Raw genomic sequence first — 19,301 nt, forward strand, 5'->3', positions numbered from 1 at the left:
ACTATTGAATATAGAGTTCAAAACCACGGTTATAAGGTTTTTCAAGAATTTTCTAGAAACCGCCGATAAATTTAGTGAGACCTTCAGTAAATCTAGTGAGACCCTTGAGGATATGAAAAAGGATCAAATAGAAATTAAGCATACACTGACTGAAATAAAGAACATTATACAGAGATCCAACAGCAGACTAGAGGATCGCAAGAATCAAGTCAAAGATTTGAAATACAAAGAAGTAAAAAAAAAACCCAACCGGAAAAGCAAAAAGAAAAAAGAATCCAAAAATGTGAAGATAGTGTAAGGAGCCTCTTGGACAACTTCAAGCGAACCAACATCCGAATTATAGGGGTCCCAGAAGAAGAGAGAGAGCAAGATATTGAAAACCTATTTGAAGAAATAATGACAGAAAACTTCCCCTACCTGGTGAAAGAAATAGACTTACTTACAAGTCCAGGAAGCACAGAGAACCCCAAACAAAAGGAATCCGAAGAGGACCACACCAAGACACATCATAATTAAAATGCCAAGAGCAAAAGACAAAGAGAGAATATTAAAAGCAGCAAGAGAAAAACAGTTACCTACAAGGGAGTACCCATATAACTGTCAGCTGATTTCTCAACAGAAACTATGCAGGCCAGAAGGGAGTGGCAAGAAATATTCAAAATGATGAATAGCAAGAACCTACAACCAAGATTACTTTACCCAGCAAAGCTATCATGTAGAATTGAAGGTCAGATAAAGAGCTTGACAGATAAGAAAAAGCTAAAGGAGTTCATCACCACCAAACCAGTATTATATGAAATGCTGAAAGGTATTCTTTAAGAAGGGGAAGAAGAACAAGGTAAAGATAAAAATTATGAATGACAAATACATTATTATCAACAGTGAATTTAAAAATCAATTGAAAAAAAATCTGATGAACAGAATAAACTAGTGAATATAATAGAATCAGGGGCATAGAAATGGAGTGGACTGACAATTCTCAGGGGGAAAGGGGTGTGGGGGGTGCAGGAAGAGACTGGACAGAAATCGTACACCTATGGATGAGGACAGTGGGGGGGGGGGGCGGGGTAAGGGCAGAGGGTAGGGTGGGAACCAGGTGGAGGGGAGCTATGGGGAAAAAAAGAGGAACAACTGTAATCTGAACAATAAAGATTTAATTTAAAAAAATCCAAGGAGTTATAAATGCTATAAGTGAAATCAAGATAAGGGGTGAGGGGACAAATCTATCCAGAAGAATTTCAAATAATTTGTGTAGCTACTCCCCCCTCAAGGAGAAGGAATATAACTCCCCACTTCTTACGTGTGGGCTGTGCTTCATGCTTCCTTTCAAAGATTATGGAATGAAAGGGGGAGAAAAGTACCTTTCCAGTGGAGAAACCTGAGCAGCACACGCTTGGCCAAGTGATGCAGATAACATCAGCAGTCCTGAGTCATGTTGATACCCTGTACCTTTGATATGATGTGATAAAAAGGGCACTTCCCCTCAGTGGTCTTCCTCCCAGAAACTCCTAACCCCAGTCTAATTATCAGAAAAGCATCAGGCAAACCCAGATTGAGGGATGTTCTGCAAAGTACCTGCCCAGTTCTCTCCTCAAACCCATAAGGTCATCAGAAGCAAGGAAAGTCTGAGAAACTGTCACGGCCAAGAGGAGCCTAAGGAGACATGATGTAAAGTGGTATCCTAAATGGGGTCCTGGAACAGAAAAGGGTATTAGGAGAAAACTAGGGAAATCTGAATTCTGAGGGATGCAGTGTAATTAATCATTTGAAGAGGTAAAGGAAAAACAGGTGCAGATGGTCTCTGAGAGGTCTCTGAGGTGGTGACATCTGAGCCTGACGTGATGGGATTGAGTCGTGCCTGGGTAGGGAAACCTGGGTGAGAGCATCCCAGGCAGAGGAAACAGCCAGGTAAAGATCCTGGGGCAGAAACACGCTTGGGCCAGTCAAAGAAGAGTAAGAAAAGCTTAGCACAGCTGGAGTGGTGCTGGGCGGAGAGGGCCAGGAGGTGAGGTCAGAGGTGGACGGGTGCCAGGCCGTGCAAGGCCTTGACGCCATGGAGGCATTTGAATTTCATGCTGACTGTGAAGTGAAGGCAGTGCGGAGTTTTGAGCAGAAGGGTGACATGAGCTCATTTCCACTTAAAATCACTTGGGTCTGTGTAAACTAGGCAAGCAAGAAAAGAGGAGTGGCCAAGAGGCGGCTCCTGTGGGTCCAGGGAACGACGATGGCAGAGCTCATGTCAGAACCCGGTGTGCTCCCATCTTTCTGGAAACAGAAACACAGGTTTACCTTTTAATCATACTCCCCACCCCCATTTTGTCTCCCGAAGATGGGGGAAATGAACTGAAGTCTGGGTTCCAAGAACTATTTGAAGGTCTATACCTGTGTGTCAAAGAACTCTTAACAGATACCTTACAGCGCAACAACCATCCATCTCTAATGCAAGATGTTTTCCTTAATTGGTTCATGCCTCTTTCTGAAAAATAAAATGTGCCCCATGCTTAAGTCAGTTGCTACAAATGGCTCTTCTTTAATTGGGAAAAATAAAACATGGTTCCTAACCTCTCTCTGCGCCCAGAAGTTGTAAATAGAAAGGGAAAACAAAAGGCTTCAGTCACATCAAAGCTTTTTCTAACGTATAAACAGTTTCAGAGTGTTTTCAGGGAATTTGGTTATGTTTTGTTAACCACATGTTTCCTTGCTGCCTCAGCTCTTTGGGGAAGGAAGTGTGGTATCAATAAAATAAAATAAATTACTTTTTTTAAAAAAAACACCTTGAAATAAATAAAATCGCAGTTCTTTCCGGTCAAAATCAGGGCCCTGTTTCTTGGTGATGCCCAGATGGAAGGAAAGAGAGGTTCTGGCCTTTGTCTTATATTTCCCCCAGCATGTTGCTGGTGCTCCTTTCATCACTGTTGAATATTTGCTTGATGTGTTAGGAACAGTTTCTGGGGCTTTGTCTCAACCATGAGTATGTCTATAAAGTAGGTGTGGGAAGCTATCTGGGCTCATCCCAGTCTCTGTACTTGCTTCCAGAGATAGAGATGGTGATCATGGAGCGCAGCAAGCTCCCAGAGTTGGCGGCCAGCACCTCCATGCAGGAGCAGAACACCACGGATGAGGAGAAGAGCGCCGCCACGGGCTTGGAGAGTGTGCAGTGGAACAGGTGGGAGGCCCAGCCTGGCAGGTGGGGTACACTCGTGCTGATGCTGGGGAGGGCTGCTCACAAGCCAGCCTGGCAGGTGAGGTACTGCTCAGTCTCTGGGATGAGGAGATGGGCTCAGCAGTGAGGGTGGGTGCCTTGGCTGGGGTGCCCCCTAAGGATAACCCTGGGCCTCTTCCTACCACCCAAATGGTCTCGTCTGCTTCTCAACCAAGCCACCTTGCTTCCTGCCTTTCCCTCTACTTCACTCCTTGGTCACCAAGAGAGTCAGCTCTTCTCGAGAGGCATGGGGACAGAGCTGACACTCAGCACTCTAGCACAGCGGTCGCCAACCTTTCGGATCTCGCGAACCACCACTGGTTGGCGACCGCTGCTCTAGCACACTCACCCCTTGGAAAGAGAATGAGCCGGACATGATGCCACCACCTTCCCCACCCCCCACCCCCACCCCCAAGCACTGCAATGCTGGGCCCTGTTTTAAAGGTATGGGAGGGCCTGTAACCTTGTATGGCCATTCCTGGAAGACTCTGGGAGCAGTGTTTGGGTCTCTCTGTCTCATTCATTCTCTGCCACGCACATGGCTATCCACAGGGCCTGCCCTCGTGACTCTGCCAGGATGATTAAATGCTGCTGTCCACCTTTGACTTGGTGCCTGATGGTTTATTTCAGTGATGGCCTGCCACAGCTACATGCTCTTAAACTTTCGAGATGCCACATTTCCTGGAACCTTGCTATAGCACCACCCCTTTTGGAATAGACTTGGGTAGAATGCTCCCAGGGTGTTCAGTGAACTGTTAGGAGGGCTCCAAATGCACAGACCCCTGTAATAACCTCCTAATCCTGCTTTAGTGTTAATAAATGCACAGCAGCACGGTTCCTCTGTCAGCCTACAAGGAATTCATTCCTGAACCCTGAGGGTGGGGTGGTTGAAAGTCACACAAACCCCCACCCTATGTATTAATCCTACTGGCCGTGAAGAGTTGAAGCACACTGTTTTCCCTCCATGTCTTACTTATCTCTTTGCTTGGCAGATGTTTCAGTTACCTAACAGGATTAATTTTTATCAGATGCACAAGGGAGCCATTTTTAGTTATGGTTAAATAGAACACACTGGAGTGCAGTGTGGGCTATTGGTTGTTGTAACTTACAAAGACCTTTTTTATTTTGCTTGGCAGCAAAAAATGTAACTCCTGAAGCTCTGAAAATTAAGGAAATCATTCTAAACACAGAAAGAAAGGGGAAGCAACCTTCAGATGCTTAGCACAGCATTAGATAGACTATGAATAATTGGAAAAACCACAAATGACTAGAAGTGGGGGGATGCTCAAGCAAATGAAGGTGTATCTGCTTAATAGATTATTGGCTCTTGCTTTTAAGTGAATCCTGCCATTATGTGTTCAGTTTCTTAGGATTCAATAAATGGAAACAGAGCACATACTAGTATTTTACATAGTATGGTAAAACTATAGCTTTGCTAAAGGGAGAAAAAGATCTATGTGTTGTCTAAAAAAAAAAAGGTGAACAGACCAAAATGTTATGTTTGAATTTTGGGGTTAACACTTCTTTTCCCCCCTGAATTTTAGTGAAGAGAGGGATTTTCTTAGAGTTGATTGAGATTGTTCCTTAACATTTGGTGACTTTAACTGGCATCTTCCACCACATGATTTATAATGGGAGCTAATCCTGGTGCCGAGATGGGCTGTGGCCCCGGGAATTCTGTCCTGAGACTGAATGCCAAGGAGAGAGTAGCCCAGGTGGGAGTTGTCTTATCTTCTCTCTGAAAAGGTATTGAGTTGTTGGTTGTCAGAAACGCCGCCAAGGACTTCTGTCCTTCCAGTTCCCGGCACTGAGCAGGGAGGGGGGCGCTGAGGGTGAGGGAGGGGGACAGTTTGTTCTTGACATGAATTGGATCTTGACATTGGTCCACTTATCTGAAGAAACAGCATAATACAAAGCGTAACTGTTCCTGCATATGGGCTATATCTGCATTCAGGGTTAGATATATGCCGAGAAACTAAAAGCCATTCAAAACATTTCCTTTAAAATAAAAAATAAATAAAAAGTCTTGAAATGTATAAAGAAGGAAAAAAAAGATTTCCGTGATGCCAGCATTGAAAGGCAGCTGTTACTAACATTTTGGTTATTTCCTGCCAGTTTTTTTTCAATGCCAATTCTGTGGGAATTCTTTCCTCCTTCCCCCCAATAACTTATACCATGCCATATTTGTAATTTTCTTTTTCTTTTTTTCTGTCTAATCAAACCCCACACTCTTTTTCACTTGTTGTACTCTTAGTAAATTAAAAACTAATGGCTTTATAATACTTCATTTCATAAGAGATGATACATCTACCCAGCCCTCCCTCTGCTCCTGGGCATTTGGTTATTCACATTATTCCCAACTGAAAATACAATCCAAACTCCAAGCAGCTGGTTTATAAGAAAGCATTTTCTACTTTATCCCACTTTTAATTTGAAAGTGCTATCGCTGGACTTACAGAAACCCAAATGCACACATTGCAAAACTATTCACGCATCTGAAAGGTGATGCTCAATCTGGGACTCACGGGAAACAGCCCAAACATAAACATCCCCTTTAAGGTTCTTCCTTTCATTTCTGTGTGTCCATGTTGGTTTGAATTGTATGACAGGTACATTTTCACTACTTTCCCTTTTGCATTTTTCAGTGTGCATTTATGGCATTCAAAATTCAGAAAAGTAAAACAGGTTATGTGGTACTTCTCTGCCACAATTTCACTCCCCCCAGACAACTGGTGTTGACAGTAGCTGTGTGTCCTTCCAGGGGTCAAGTGTGCCTTGGTCACTCATTGAGGCGCTCTGCTCTCCGGGCTTAAGCCTGGCACCCAGAGGGGCAGCCGCAGACGGTCACGGGATCAGAGCCTCTGGCCTCAGGGCCAGAACTGTGCGTATTCTATTACTCTTGTGCTGAGTCTTTCCCAGCCAGGCCCTCACCTGGAAGGGCAGCATTCAGGGCGTGCGGTTTGTGATATTTGCAGCCACTCCATAGATCTTACCCACAAAGCATCAGAGGTGAGAGACCTCATCGATTCTCACCAGTCAGGGAAAGTCAGTCCAAGAAATTGCTGGGCCAGGACCTGCTGAAGTGAGATCATGGAGAAATGCCCTTGAAGTATTCAAAGTAGAAATCAAACCACAATTCCCGTGTTCCAGCACTTTCCACTGTGTACCTGGCCCTATGTTAAATGCCTTTCAGTCTCATTTCACTTGACTCCTCATAATAACCTTGTATGAATTTAATCCCTATCATACAGGTGGGGAAATGGAGAAGTTTTAGGTAACTTACCCAAGGGTGTGCAGCTAAGAAGAGGCAGAATCAGAATTTGAGCCCAAGACCCACATTCTGAAATTGTTCTGACTTGGTGCCTTGTCTGGTATTGTTAGTCTGTCACATTGCCCGGTTTTCTTCATTCTGTCACTCTTTGAAGTGATGATGTGGTCTGTCTGCTCTGTCTCTGCATCCTCGCATGGAAGTGCTCAGAGCAAGGACTTTGTATCATTTATCGCCAGTGTCTGGGACAGCTGGTGAACGATTGCAGAGTAATTAAGTGGTCTGTTCCTTAGTCTCTTTCCCCTGGAGATAGCAGCTACCTCAGGACAGAGCCTGTCTCTCATTTGTCTTGTGTCCTCAGTGCCTGGTCCTGGCCTGGGCACTTGGTGGGCTCCCTGCATGCTGGTGGCAGAGCTGTAAGAGGCAAAGACTAGCAGGTGGGAGAGGAGAAGTGTTCGTCCGTGTGTGCCCCGAAGCTCATGAGTGTCCCTCCTCTTTTCCAGGCCCTTCCTGGACATGGTGTACCATGCCCTGGATAGCCCAGACGATGATTACCACGCGCTCTTCGTGCTCTGCCTCCTCTACGCCATGTCTCACAACAAAGGTAAGCCCACTCACCTCCCTGCCTTTCTGCCAGCCCTGCCTCTGCTGTCTGGAGGGAAGGAGAAAAGCTGCTTTTCTTGAGGAATTAATTCCCTTCGTGGTTTTGATGGACTCCCTCAAAACTTCTCTTCAACCTTGTTAGAATTTCTCAGGTGTTTTTCTACAGACTAAAGCCACAGGAATTGGTTACTTTTGCAATATGGGTGGGGGGGGGGATGATTCAGGTGTGACTGTCTCACCCAGACACTGTCTTCACACCGTGGTTTTCTTTCGACCCCTTGCTTTACAACTGCCTTAGTGTCCGACTTCTTTCCTAGCATCAGAACTGAAATTAGTCAAAGTGTAATCTTGGTTTTGCTATTTATAATAGTTGATGTTCTCATTCTGGGTTCTGAGCTAAAATAGACTCTAGGTGGATTGTGTGGAAGTGTAGGTTTCCTTTCTGAAGAAAGGTGTGGTTCTCCTGCTTCCCCTGTTGAGGCTGAGTGGTCAGGATCAGACTCCCGCAGAGCTGACTGATTTGATTAGGGTTCATTCATTCACTTCCTCCCTGGGAACAGCCTGGTGAGTGCCCCATCTGGCTTGACAGAGCAAGTTCTGAAACATCCACATCGGAACCGCTTCCAAGAAGAAATCAAGGATATTCCTCTGGCTCCTGCCACGACTGGGCTTGGCATAGAGGAGACTTTGCATCAAGGGATGTTTTAGTAGGTTTTCCTTGAGCTTATTGGGAAGTAAGTGGAGGTGGGTTTTACTAAGCCTATGGCTAGAGACATTTAAAAAGCTCTCAATATAACATGCATCAGCACATCATTTCACCTCCCTATAGAATTGCCCTGTTTTTTTTAATCACATGTCTGTGCCACCATTTATTCTGCCATTCCCTAATTGAATGGCACTGAAACTATTTCCAGCCTTTTCCCTCTATAGACAGGACTGACCAATGATGCTCCTCTCCCTCCACAGTCTTATTCACTCCCATGGCTTTGCGATCCCCATTAGCTCCTGGCTTGGTGCCTGGCACACAGAAGCCCTCAGTTACTGGGGGTAAACAGACCTCCAAGAGACTGAACTCCTGCCAGTTGCATCCTGGACACTCTCCCTAGGTGTTTTAGCAACACCTTGAAACAATCTGTCTATACAATACTCATCCTCATAAATATACCCTCACCTCATCAGACCTCCTGCCATTCCGGTTTAGTTGAAATTGCCAACCAAGGTTGAGACTGCCATGACCTTTTTAGCTCCTTCCCTCCTTGGATCCCAGCATTTAGCCATTAAGTTTTGTCAATGCTTTCTTCAGTCTGTTTGACCAGCAGAGTTTAACTCAGTGTGACTCAGTGTGTGGCTCTCAGCTAGATGCTGGAGGTGAGAGCCAAAGACATAAGAGCAAGAGCAGTCTGGGCACATCATTCCAGTGGCTGTTATCACAGCCTTCCCACGGGGTCATACGTTTTTTATAATCCATCCTCCATGGCACTGCAAGGTAATCCTCTGTAAGACTGTTGACCATGTCCTTCCCCTGGTCAGAAACCTTTAGTGCCTTTTTCTTTCCCTTAAACTTCACCCTCCTGTCCCTGTCATTTACAGTGTCCACACTCACCCATCATTCCAACTTCATGTGATTCCCCTGACTTCCCTTCACAGACTCTTGGCTCTGGCCCAGAGGTTAACATTTTTATGTGGTGACATAACTCTTTCATACAGATAAACTTGCTGTTATGCTCACTGAACTCTTGAATGTTCTTTTGATTACAAGCAACAGAAGCCATCTCTCATTAATCTATCTAAAAAGGAAGGCCCCACGGGCAGCTCATAGGGTCCAAGAAGTTGCTGAAAAGCTGAGGGAAGGGCAGGAACCGACCTGCTCTGAGGACTTCTCTCAAGGTAGATCCTGATGTGGCCCCTGCAAATCCCAGGCTGAGAGTTTGCCTCCATTCAAGTCCCAGATTCTTGGGCAAGAGTCTGATTGTTCCAGCTAGGTAGTATCTAACGCCGGAACAGTCAGATGTGGCCAGGGGGCAGGGGAGCACAGCACAGACTTAGCCCCGTGGGATAAGCCTGTCTGGGACTATTCCCAGAGAAAGGAGCTCTTTGAAAGCCTGGCAGCCTCCCCAGTCAGTGCCTGTATCCCTACCTGTTTCTGGCTAGTTGGCCACCTTCTTGTATTTCTTTGTGTTTTTTCCTACCATTTTCTCTATCCCATCACCACCTCCTATTAACATTTTGCTTGCCTGTCAAATGTCCTCTCAGAAGTCACCTTCTCCAGGAGGTTTTCTATGATCCCTTCAAGTGATACACACTCTGGGTTAGTACCAGCTAATGTGGCAGGCACATTTTTCACATTATTGGATTCAATTTGCTAAAATTTGGCTAAGGATTTTTACATCTGTGTGCATGAGTGATATTGGTCTGTGGTCTTTTTGTAATTCTCTTGTTTACTCTCAGAGATATGCTCATTTTATGGAATGAATTGGAAGTATTCCCTCCTCCTGAATTTTCTGGAAGAGTTTTTGTAGAAGTGGTATTATTTCTTCCTTAACTGTTTGGTAGAATTCAGCAGTGAAGCCCTCTGGGCCTGGGGTTTCCTTTGAGGAAAAGTTTTTAACTACTCAGTTTCTTTAGTATATATAGAGCTATTAAAGCTTATCTGTTTCTTCTTGAGTGAGTTTTCATAGCTCATGTCTTTTAAGGAATTTCTCGTTTCATCTACACTGTCGAGTTTGTTGACATACACTTGTTCATTATTTTTTTTTTAACTTTTTAAAAATATATATATCTTTATTGATTTCAGAGATCAAGGGAGAAGGAGAGAGAGATAGAAACATCAGTGATGAGAGAGAATCATTGATCGGCTGCCTCCTACACAGCCCCTACTGGAGATTGAGCCCGCAACCCTGGCATGTGCTCTTGACCGGAATCGAACCTGGGACCCTTTAGTCTGCAGGCTGACGCTCTATCCACTGAGCCAAGCCAGCTAGGGCCATTATATATATAATTTTTATTTACTTTTAATTTCTGTAGGATCTGTAATGATAGTCCCTTTCTGATTCATGGTATTAATAATTTAGGTCTTCATTTTTTTTCTGATCAATTTGGCTAGAGATTTATCAGTTTTATATTAATTTTATTGAAATTTTTAAAGAACTTTCTTTTAGTTTTACTGATTTTCCTGTATTGTTTTTCTGTTTCTTATTGCACTAATTTCTGTTCTTATATTTGTTTCTTACCTTCAGCTCCTTACTTCAGATTTTATTTACTCTTTGTTGTTTCTTTTTTTTTTTTAATTAAATCTTTATTGTTCAGATTATTACATTGGTTCCTCTTTTTTCCCACCATAACTCCCCTCCACCCAGTTCCCACCCCACCCTCCGCCCTCACTCCCCACCCACTGTCCTCATCTATAGGTGCACGATTATTGTCCAATCTCTTCCCGCACCCCCCACACCCCTTCCCCCCCCCCCCCAAGAATAGTCAGTCCATTCCCTTTCTATGTCCTTGATTCTATTACAATCACCAGTTCATACTGTTCATCAGATTATTTATTCATTTGATTTTTAGATTCACTTGTTGATAGATGTGTATTTGTTGTTCCTAATTTGTATCTTTACCTTTTTCTTCTTCTTCCTCTTCTTAAAGGATACCTTTCAGCATTTCATATAATACTGGTTTGGTGGTGATGAACTCCTTTAGCTTTTTCTTATCTGTGAAGCTCTTTATCTGACCTTTACTTCTGAATGATAGCTTTGCTGGATAAAGTAATCTTGGTTGTAGGTTCTTGGTATTCATCACTTTGAATATTTCTTGCCATTCCCTTCTGGCCTACAAAGTTTCTGTTGAGAAATCAGCTGACATTCGTATGGGTACTCCCTTGTAGGTAACTGATTTTCTTTCTCTTGCTGCTTTTAGGATTCTCTCTTTGTCTTTTGCTCTTGGCATTTTAATTATGATGTGTCTTGGTGTGGTCCGCTTTGGATTCCTTTTGTTTGGGGTTCTCTGCGCTTCCTGGACTTGTAAGTCTATTTCTTTCACCAGGTAGGGGAAGTTTTGTCATGATTTCTTCAAATAGGTTTTCAATATCTTGCTCTCTCTCTTCTTCTGGCACCCCTATAATTCGGATGTTGGTACGCTTGAAGCTGTCCCAGAGGCTCCTTACACTATCTTCGTATTTTTGGATTCTTTTTTCATTTTGCTTTTCTGGTTGGGTGTTTTTTGCTTCTTCGTGTTTCAAATCTTTGACTTGATTCTTGCGATCCTCTGGTCTGCTGTTGGGAGTCTGTATAATATTCTTTATTTCAGTCAGTGTATGCTTAATTTCTAGTTGGTTCTTTATCACAACATCGAGGGTCTCACTAGATTTCTTGAAGATCTCACTTCATTTATCGGCGGTCTCACCAGTCTTTTCGAGGGCCTTACTAAATTTATCGGCCGCTTCTAGACAGTTCTTTAAAGACCTTAAAAGTGTGGTTTTGAACTCTATATCCAGCAGTTTGCTTTCCTCCATTTCTGTCATTTGTGTCCTGTTTCTATGTCTCGGCATTTTTTTATGCTTCGCTGTGTCGATAGAGTGCCTTTCTGTGCTAAGTGTCCCAATTACCTGAGGTAGACACTCTTGGTGCACCCCCTTGTGGTCTTTGTGCACAGTCTTGTTGTAATTAAGCCTTGATTGTTGTAGTTATCACTGTGAGGAATTGACCTCCAGGCCAATTGGCTGTGAGAATCAGCTGTGTTTGCAGTGGGAGAACTTCTGTGCTGGAGACACCCCTCTGGGGCAAGACTTGCTTCAGTGGGGCTTTGTTGCTCACTGAGTCTGCCCCCTGAGTGTGTCTTTTATGGTTCCACGGAGCTGCAAACTGGATGGTCCCACTCTGACCTCTGGGCTTCCTGGCTCCTGGATTTCTAGGGAGGTGCTAATCTAGCCTTTGCCTCAGGCTATCCAGCAAAAGCCTCCCTGCAGGGCTTGGGCGGGGCAGGTCCCATGGGATCAACAGGGCGGGGCAAGCAGTTATGGCTGCTCTCAGTCTTGCCCTCAGAGGCTCTGCTTCTCAGTGTCCCAGTAATCGCTGCAAGCCCCTCGGAGAGAAAGCTGCCCTCGGGTTCTGACCGATGCCAGACAGTCCCGCTTCTCCCGTATGAGTCTGGGTCCCTAGAGACTCGCCCGGAACTGGAGCTCAGAGCCTGAGACTCCCTCCCGATTGAAAACGACAACCGCGCCCTCAGCCGCCAGCCCGCTCCGCATGCACTCCACACCTTAGTATTTTACTTCCATACTGCGCCTCCTCTGAGTCTCGGTATGCTTTTCTCTTTCCTTCTAGTTGTAGAATTTCCACTCAGCCAGCCTTCCTGTGGTTCTGGATGATGTCCTTTCCATCTTTTAGTTGTATTTTTGAAGTGGTTTTTCGAGGCAGCAAACTCCCGTGTTTACCTATGCGGCCATCTTGGTTCTCCCCCTCTTTGTTGTTTCTTAAGATGGAAGGTTAATCATTGATTTTTAAGCTAATTTATTTTATTTTATTTTTTAAAATTAACATACAGTAAAATTAACTTTCTGTGTGTAGTTTTATGAATTTTAGTACATGTATGGATTTTTGTGAGTACCACTATAATTACTGTGTTACAGTGTCATCAACCAAAAATTCCCTCAAGTTATTCCTTTTAGGTCATACCCTCTCATACCAGTCATTGATTTTTAAACTTTTATTTCATAAAATGAGTTCAGTGCTCTAAATTTACCTTTAAGTACTGCTTTAGCTGCATGGAATAAATTTGATATATTTTTATGTGTTTTAAAATATGTTGTGATTTCCCTTCTGATTTTTTTTCTTACCTTTGCTATGTTCTGTATCATTTCTAGCTGTTTCTATTATTGATGTTTCTCCTGGTTTGGTTTTGTGGTACACACACACACACACACACACACACACACATATTTGACAGTTGTGAATATTACAGTGTAGGATGCTGAAGCCTTTCTTCCTTTTGATATTTTTTGGCTTTGTCCTAGGACATATCCAACATTCCAAGTTTCTTGGAATCAGTTTGCTCCTTTTCAAAGCTTGCTTTTAAGCTTTATTGGTGTGAGTCCAAAACAGCCTTTAACCTCAGGCTCACTTGGCCCCACTCCTGAGGCAGTCCCCTTCTGAGGACTCTGCTCCGAGGGCCACCATTAGGTGGTTAATCCATGGTGGCTGGTGGGCACATGAACTCTTCTCAGGCCTGGGTGAGCTCCAGGGGTTGTTCACCTGCTGCATGCCAGGAGGTCTTCTCCTTTCCTCACATGTGCACAGAGCAGAACTTAGCTGTCGCCTCAAAAGGAACCCTCTGCAGACCTCCACAGCTCTCCCTTCAGCTCCCTCTTCTCCAGTACTTTCTCCCTTCACGTCTATCAGCCTTGACCTCCTTCATCTCCAAACTCTGCCGTTTCATCTCATAAAGACCAAGGGCTTTTCTTGGGTTTTCTCTCTCTCTGCTGAGGCCTGAAAAATCTTTCCATACAGTGAGCCGAAGCACTGGGCCCACTGCCTTCATTTCCTCTCTCTGAAGCTCACTCTTCTGCCTGTTGTTGTGTCCAGTGTCTCATAACCATTGTTTTATATATTTGCCTAGCTTTTTAGTTGCTTGAATCAGGAGAGTAAATCCAATCCATCTTTGCTGGAAGTCATGGCATTTTAAAAAAAGTTGTATTGAGGTATAGTTGATATACAATAAACTGCACATATTTAAGGTGCACAGTTTGATTACTTTTGGCATATGTATACACCTATGAAACCATCACTACAATGTACATAGCCATCACCCCAAATGTTTCCTCCTGTCCCTTTGTCACCCTTCTCTCCTTCTCCTCTTTCACCCTCTCCTCAAGCAACACTGAACTGCACCCTGTCACTGTAGATTAGTTTGTGTTTTCTAGAATTTCATATAAATAAAATCATGCAATATGACTTCTTTCAATCTACATAATTATTTTGGGATTCAACCATGTTGTTGGGTGTACTGATAGTCATTTCTTCTTCTTGTTGAATACTATTCCACTGTATGAATGTACCACAATTTGTTTTTCCATTCATCTGTTAATGGACATTTGGTTTGTTTCTAGTTTTTGGTTATTACAAATAAAGCTGCTATGAGCATTTACGTACAAGTCTTCTATGGACATATATTTCCCTTTGTTTTGGGTAAATAAATACCAAGGAATGGGATGGGTGAATGTTATGACAGGTGTATGTTGATTTGTTCTTAAAAAACTGTTTTCCAAAGTGGCTATAGCATTTTGCTCTTCGTGTTTCCTCTTCCATTCTGGATTGCCTGGCTTCTGAAGGTAGAAAAAGACCACATCTCTCCCAATGGCCCCTTGCAGCATCCAACTTAGCACCTGCATCAATTGGTCGTCACTCAGCCAGGTTGCTGATTGAGTGTCTCAGCCATGCAGCCACTCCCCTAGGCTGCTGCCTTCCTCACAGCCTGTACTCAGGGCCTCACAGGGAAGGTACTATCTGGAGGGTGAAGATGTTGGCTCCAGAGGGCCAAGGGGCACCTGGGTGAACTCATCTTATGGGTAGCTGGCTTCCCCTATGGGCTTTCTTCCTGGAGCTCCGCCCTGTGTGGAGAGGGGAGAAGTCATGGTTTGCACGCACACTGCAGTACTCTTTGTTCAGTGCTGTGGCCCAGAGAGATCACACCCCAAGGTCCTATCTGGGGAGCCTACCTTTTTTCTTGGGGATTTCTTCTTAAAAGAGTGGAACTGTGTATTTGAGGACATTTAATTTCTTCTTTTGTTTCCTACTAACACCATTTATTTATTCATTTGCCCTTCTAAAAGCTAATTGTGAAGCCCTTATTAAATGCCAGGCTCTATGATTAGTAATGAGAATACAATGGCGAAACAAACATAATTTTATGAAAGCGAGCGTGACTGCTTTAAGGGAGCATGGTGAGAATGGTGGGAGGGACAGCAGCATGACAGGTGAGCGGAAACACATCATGGCAGATCAGAAGCTTAGATTGTATTCTGATGCGGGAGGCTCTGAAGGTTGTTCAAGGAAAGCATTGTGTAATCTGTGTGGCTTACAGGGGTTTGCTTTTTGCTTTCTCTTGAAAGTGACCATCTGTTTCCTCTGAAATCTCCTTTGGTTCCAAAAGACCGTGTAATCAGGTAGATCATGATGATTTTATTCATGTAGTGATTCAACAAATGTATGTGGGCCCCAGCTGCATGCTAGGCAGTGCACTCAGCATGGGCTACAAACTCCAGGCCACCTGAGACCCTTGCCCAAAAAAGCGTCAGTCGGGTACAAAAGATTTGTAAGGAGACTGTGGCACAGTGGAGGCTGATGTGCCTAGTAGAGGGTGTGGACCAGGCCCATGGAAGTCGGGGAAGATTTCCCAAGGATACCTGGGCCGAAGGTTCAGGGGGCTGGGGACAGAGTGGCCAGAAGGTTGAAAGGATGACTGGCAGAGGCAAAGCAAAAGGGGGCATAAGAGCCTGTGATGATGCATCATCAGACAGATGGGCAACCTGCGCCTGGTGGGCAGGTTCTCTGAGATAGCAGGCTGGAGCCAGCCTATAGGGAATGGGGCAGGCGGGCAGCAGCTGTGAACTACATACTGCCAGCTGGGTGTGGGGGATGTTGAAGGGTGGTTCAGCCAGGAACTGATCTGATCCTCTGCATCCATCAGGATGGGTTCACGGTAGTTCAGCCAGAGGAGGGCGGGATGAAGATGTGGGCAGCCTTGAGGAGGTGAAACTGAAAGGCTTTCTCATTGTTTGACAGACTTCTGCTGAGTACTTGCTACATGCTAGGCACTGTTGTGAGCACTAGAACAAGTTTGATGAGTCTTGTTCAAGTGAACAAGAAGGTAAATTGTGATTGTGTAGTAAACCGATGGTGGTGGTGCAAGGGTTACTAGCTAGAGTGGCCAGGAAAAGCTGCTGTGAGGAAGGAACATCTGAACTGAGGCCCAAAGAGTGAGTAAGAGTCAGCTCTGCAGAATCTGGGGCAAGAGTGTACTAACAGCATGTGCAAAGGCCATGAAGTGGGAAAGAACTGGTTTGAGGATCGGAAAGCAGGCCAAGGTGAGGCTGACCAGGGGGCCAGGACAAGATTGTGAAGGGCATAGAAGGCTGTGAAAAGGAATTTAGATTTTATTCTGAGTTCAGTGGGAAACTCCTAAAGGATTTTTAATTAGAAGAGTGGCACAATGGAAATTTTTGAAAGAACCCTCTAGCTGTTGGATGGAAAGTAGATTAATTGGGGTGGGGAAGTGAGTTGCAAGAGGGAAGGCTGGGAGGCTTGTTAGGAAGCTATTTCAGTGGTCCAGACACAAGCTAATGTGGATTGAATTAGCACGTTGGCTGTAGAGATGGGGAAAAGTGGAAGGTTTTATGATATATTTTGGAGTTAGAGCCAAGTGAGCTGATGGATTGGATGTGGGGGTTGAATGAAAAGGACACTTGAGCAACTATGTGGGACTGTTTACTAAGATGGGAAGACAAGGAGAGGAGCAGGACTGAGGGAGGGGTAGTTCTGCTTGATATGGAAGGAAGGCTGCCTGGCTCAGTGGTTGAGCGTCAACCCATGAACCGGGATGACAGGTCAGGGCTCATGCCTGGATCTCAGGCTAGATCCCCAGTAGGGGCCCTAGCGGAGGCAGCCTATTGATGGTTCTCTCTCATCATTGATGTTTCTCTCTCTCTCTCCCTCTCCCTTCTTGTGTCTGAAACCAATAAAAACATTTTTTATTTTTTTAATGCAGGCTCTTTGTTAAAAAGGCAGGGAAAATGTTAAAAAAAAAAAAAAAAAAGTCTGGCTGATGTCCAGATCCTTGACTCATTGTCACTGTGTGGCTGGTGGTGCCATTTCTAGAACCAGCGAGCGTGGGCCATGGAACAGTTTGGGGAGGAAGCTGGAGGGTTCAAGTTTGGTAAACAGAGGCCCAGGAGCCTGGGGGACCCACAGGGCAAATTGCCTAGTGGAGGAGCTACCACCTGGTTTGTGCTCTAGTCCTGGCCTGGGGCACAGCGTCTGCATTTGGGGAGGGGGAGGTTGCGGTTTGTTATTGGTGGTGGTGGTGGTTAGTTGGTTGGTTTTTGGTTAGGCAGCAGGCAGTTAGCTGCACTTAACTTTCAACCTCTCTTTTCCAGATCCATACCCTCCAAGCAGGCCCCCTAATGAAATGGTCTCTTTCTGATAGATTTTTCATCATAAGACAATTTTAACATAAAAGCAACGTTAATAAAAACCAAATGTTAGCCCAGGCCTTCCAGTAAATCATAATAGATTAGATGCTGTACCGAAATGAATATCCCACAGTGGAAAGGGTTGACCGGTTGGAGGAAGGCGCTCCTTGTGATTCAATTGGGCCACATAATGAATTCTGGTTCATATCTGTAATAGAAAATGCAGGCGTCTCTCTTTTGTCAGGTCTGCAGAGCCCTGGCCCAAGGAGGGGGGTGAGATTTGCAGCTTTTGTATTCTTAAAGGTTCCCCCACTTCACCCTCCACCCTTCTACTCCTGCCCCTCCATTTATTATTGTTTAACCAAGAGGAATCAGGCTTGTTTTGCTTTGCTGAGAAGTTACTGGAACATAGATGAGAGGTATGGGAAAGGTTGAAAGGTAATAGGATAAAGGGAGGCTTTCGCCATGCAGAGAGCTGGCAAAACAACATTTTGGATCTCGACTGACACATAATCAGAACTGGAAGTACATTGGAAATCAGCCCAACATCTGGTTAGCTTTCGAAATAGTTGGTCTATAGTTTTCCAAAGCTGGCAGTGCTTGCGTGACTATAGCCAAGGAGACCTTGCGTGGTCAAAAGAAAAAAAATTATTTTGACCATTATTTTACCTAGCATTATTGTGGTTTCTTTATCCAGGTTTGATTGTCTACTTCTTTTTCTGTAACTTTGGTCTGGGTCTTTTCCACCCTTTGCTGGAGACTACTGTTAAGGAGGAAGAATCCAAAAATCAGAACTTAGTGGGGAAAGCTTAGTAACTGGTTACTGACACCTCAAAGTTACACCCTTCCCTTCTTTTAGGATTCTTTGAATTAGTTGGGAGCCCTCCCCCCACCCCTCCCCTTCCCCTAGGGTTGTTGGGTGGAAGCAATGAAAAGGAGAGACCTATTCTGACTCATTCTGCAGAGCAGCATCTGACCCAGGCGGGAAGGGAGCAAGGAAGCACGTGGTCTGCTGGGAGTCTGAACTTGCTGTTGTGTCTTCCCGGGCCATGGAAAGTGCATCTGGGTTTCTTTGGAATTTGTCTGTCACTCAGCACTTAAGGGTTGAAGCCAAAAGGACAATATATTTTCCAGTGTTTATTTCAGTCAGAGGGAAATGGCTAGCAAGGAAAACTCAATGAAGTTGGCAACAAAACCTGCCTTTCAGTGACTGAACACCAGTGAGTGTGTGTCCTCCCATGCACACATGTACCATTTTCCCTTTCATATGCAGATCCTTGTCATATGTGACATTGGCCTTATTCATGTTAGGTTAGGTGGCTCAGGAGGCGGCGAAGGAAATAAAGAGAGTTGATCAGAAAAGGAAGGAAGGAAGGAAAGTTTATTCTGCGTCCCCGGGAGACCCACGTACCCCCAAGGACAGGGCACGTGGATTCACGCCAACAGGGAGGGGGGCGCTTTTTTTATACTGCGGTTGGGTGAGGGGCGGGGACATGAGCTGAGGTATTCTTTGCCGCAGGGATCATCACGGCATTCAACTAAGGAATTCTCTGCCGCAGGGGATGGGGTCACCAAGCAGCTTGGCCACGGTGGGGGCTGTGAGGATTACAGTGTGAAGTCCCACCCACCTAGGCTCCAAGGCTTGTGGATGTAGGTTCTTAAGGAGGACCAGGGTTCACCAGGGTGAAGGGCTGGTCCTGGGAGTCCTGGTCGGTCGGCTCTGGCTTGGGCAGAAACCTGTTCTCGTGTTCTCGGAGCAATTGCCTGATTAAAGGCAGATATGGGAGATACGTACCCAGGGGAGGGGGATCAGTAAGGAGACGGTGGTTGAGCAAGAAGGGTCAAAAGGGCTCAAGAAAGTGGGGCTCCTTGGTGTAGCCCGGATTTCTGGTTGGGGCCATGGGCAGGAGGTCCGGCCAGGAGCTGCGAATTTCTAGAGTGTTTAGTTAGACGGTCTAATAGGTTGGAATTGGGTGGCTATGATGAGAGTTCGAGCCAGTGACAGACAAATCCAGCAGGATGTAGAGGAGGAGGGATTGATGTTAGAGAGT

At 44.9% G+C, this 19,301-nt stretch overlaps 1 protein-coding gene across 13 annotated transcripts in view; it reads left to right on the forward strand.

Moving 5' to 3' along the window:
• Nucleotides 1–19,301, forward strand: part of CLEC16A (C-type lectin domain containing 16A) — a 222,268-nt gene that overhangs the window by 68,703 nt on the left and 134,264 nt on the right. For all 13 annotated transcript variants that reach the window (XM_023760228.1, XM_023760226.1, XM_023760229.1 and 10 more), the window contains 2 exons: nucleotides 3,037–3,166; nucleotides 6,974–7,074. In XM_023760228.1, coding sequence (XP_023615996.1) covers nucleotides 3,037–3,166; nucleotides 6,974–7,074 — 231 coding nt within the window. The remainder of the gene's footprint in view (nucleotides 1–3,036; nucleotides 3,167–6,973; nucleotides 7,075–19,301) is intronic.

This window comes from Myotis lucifugus, unplaced genomic scaffold (genome assembly GCF_000147115.1).
Source record: "Myotis lucifugus unplaced genomic scaffold, Myoluc2.0 scaffold_176, whole genome shotgun sequence".
Classification (NCBI taxonomy): domain Eukaryota; kingdom Metazoa; phylum Chordata; class Mammalia; order Chiroptera; family Vespertilionidae; genus Myotis; species Myotis lucifugus.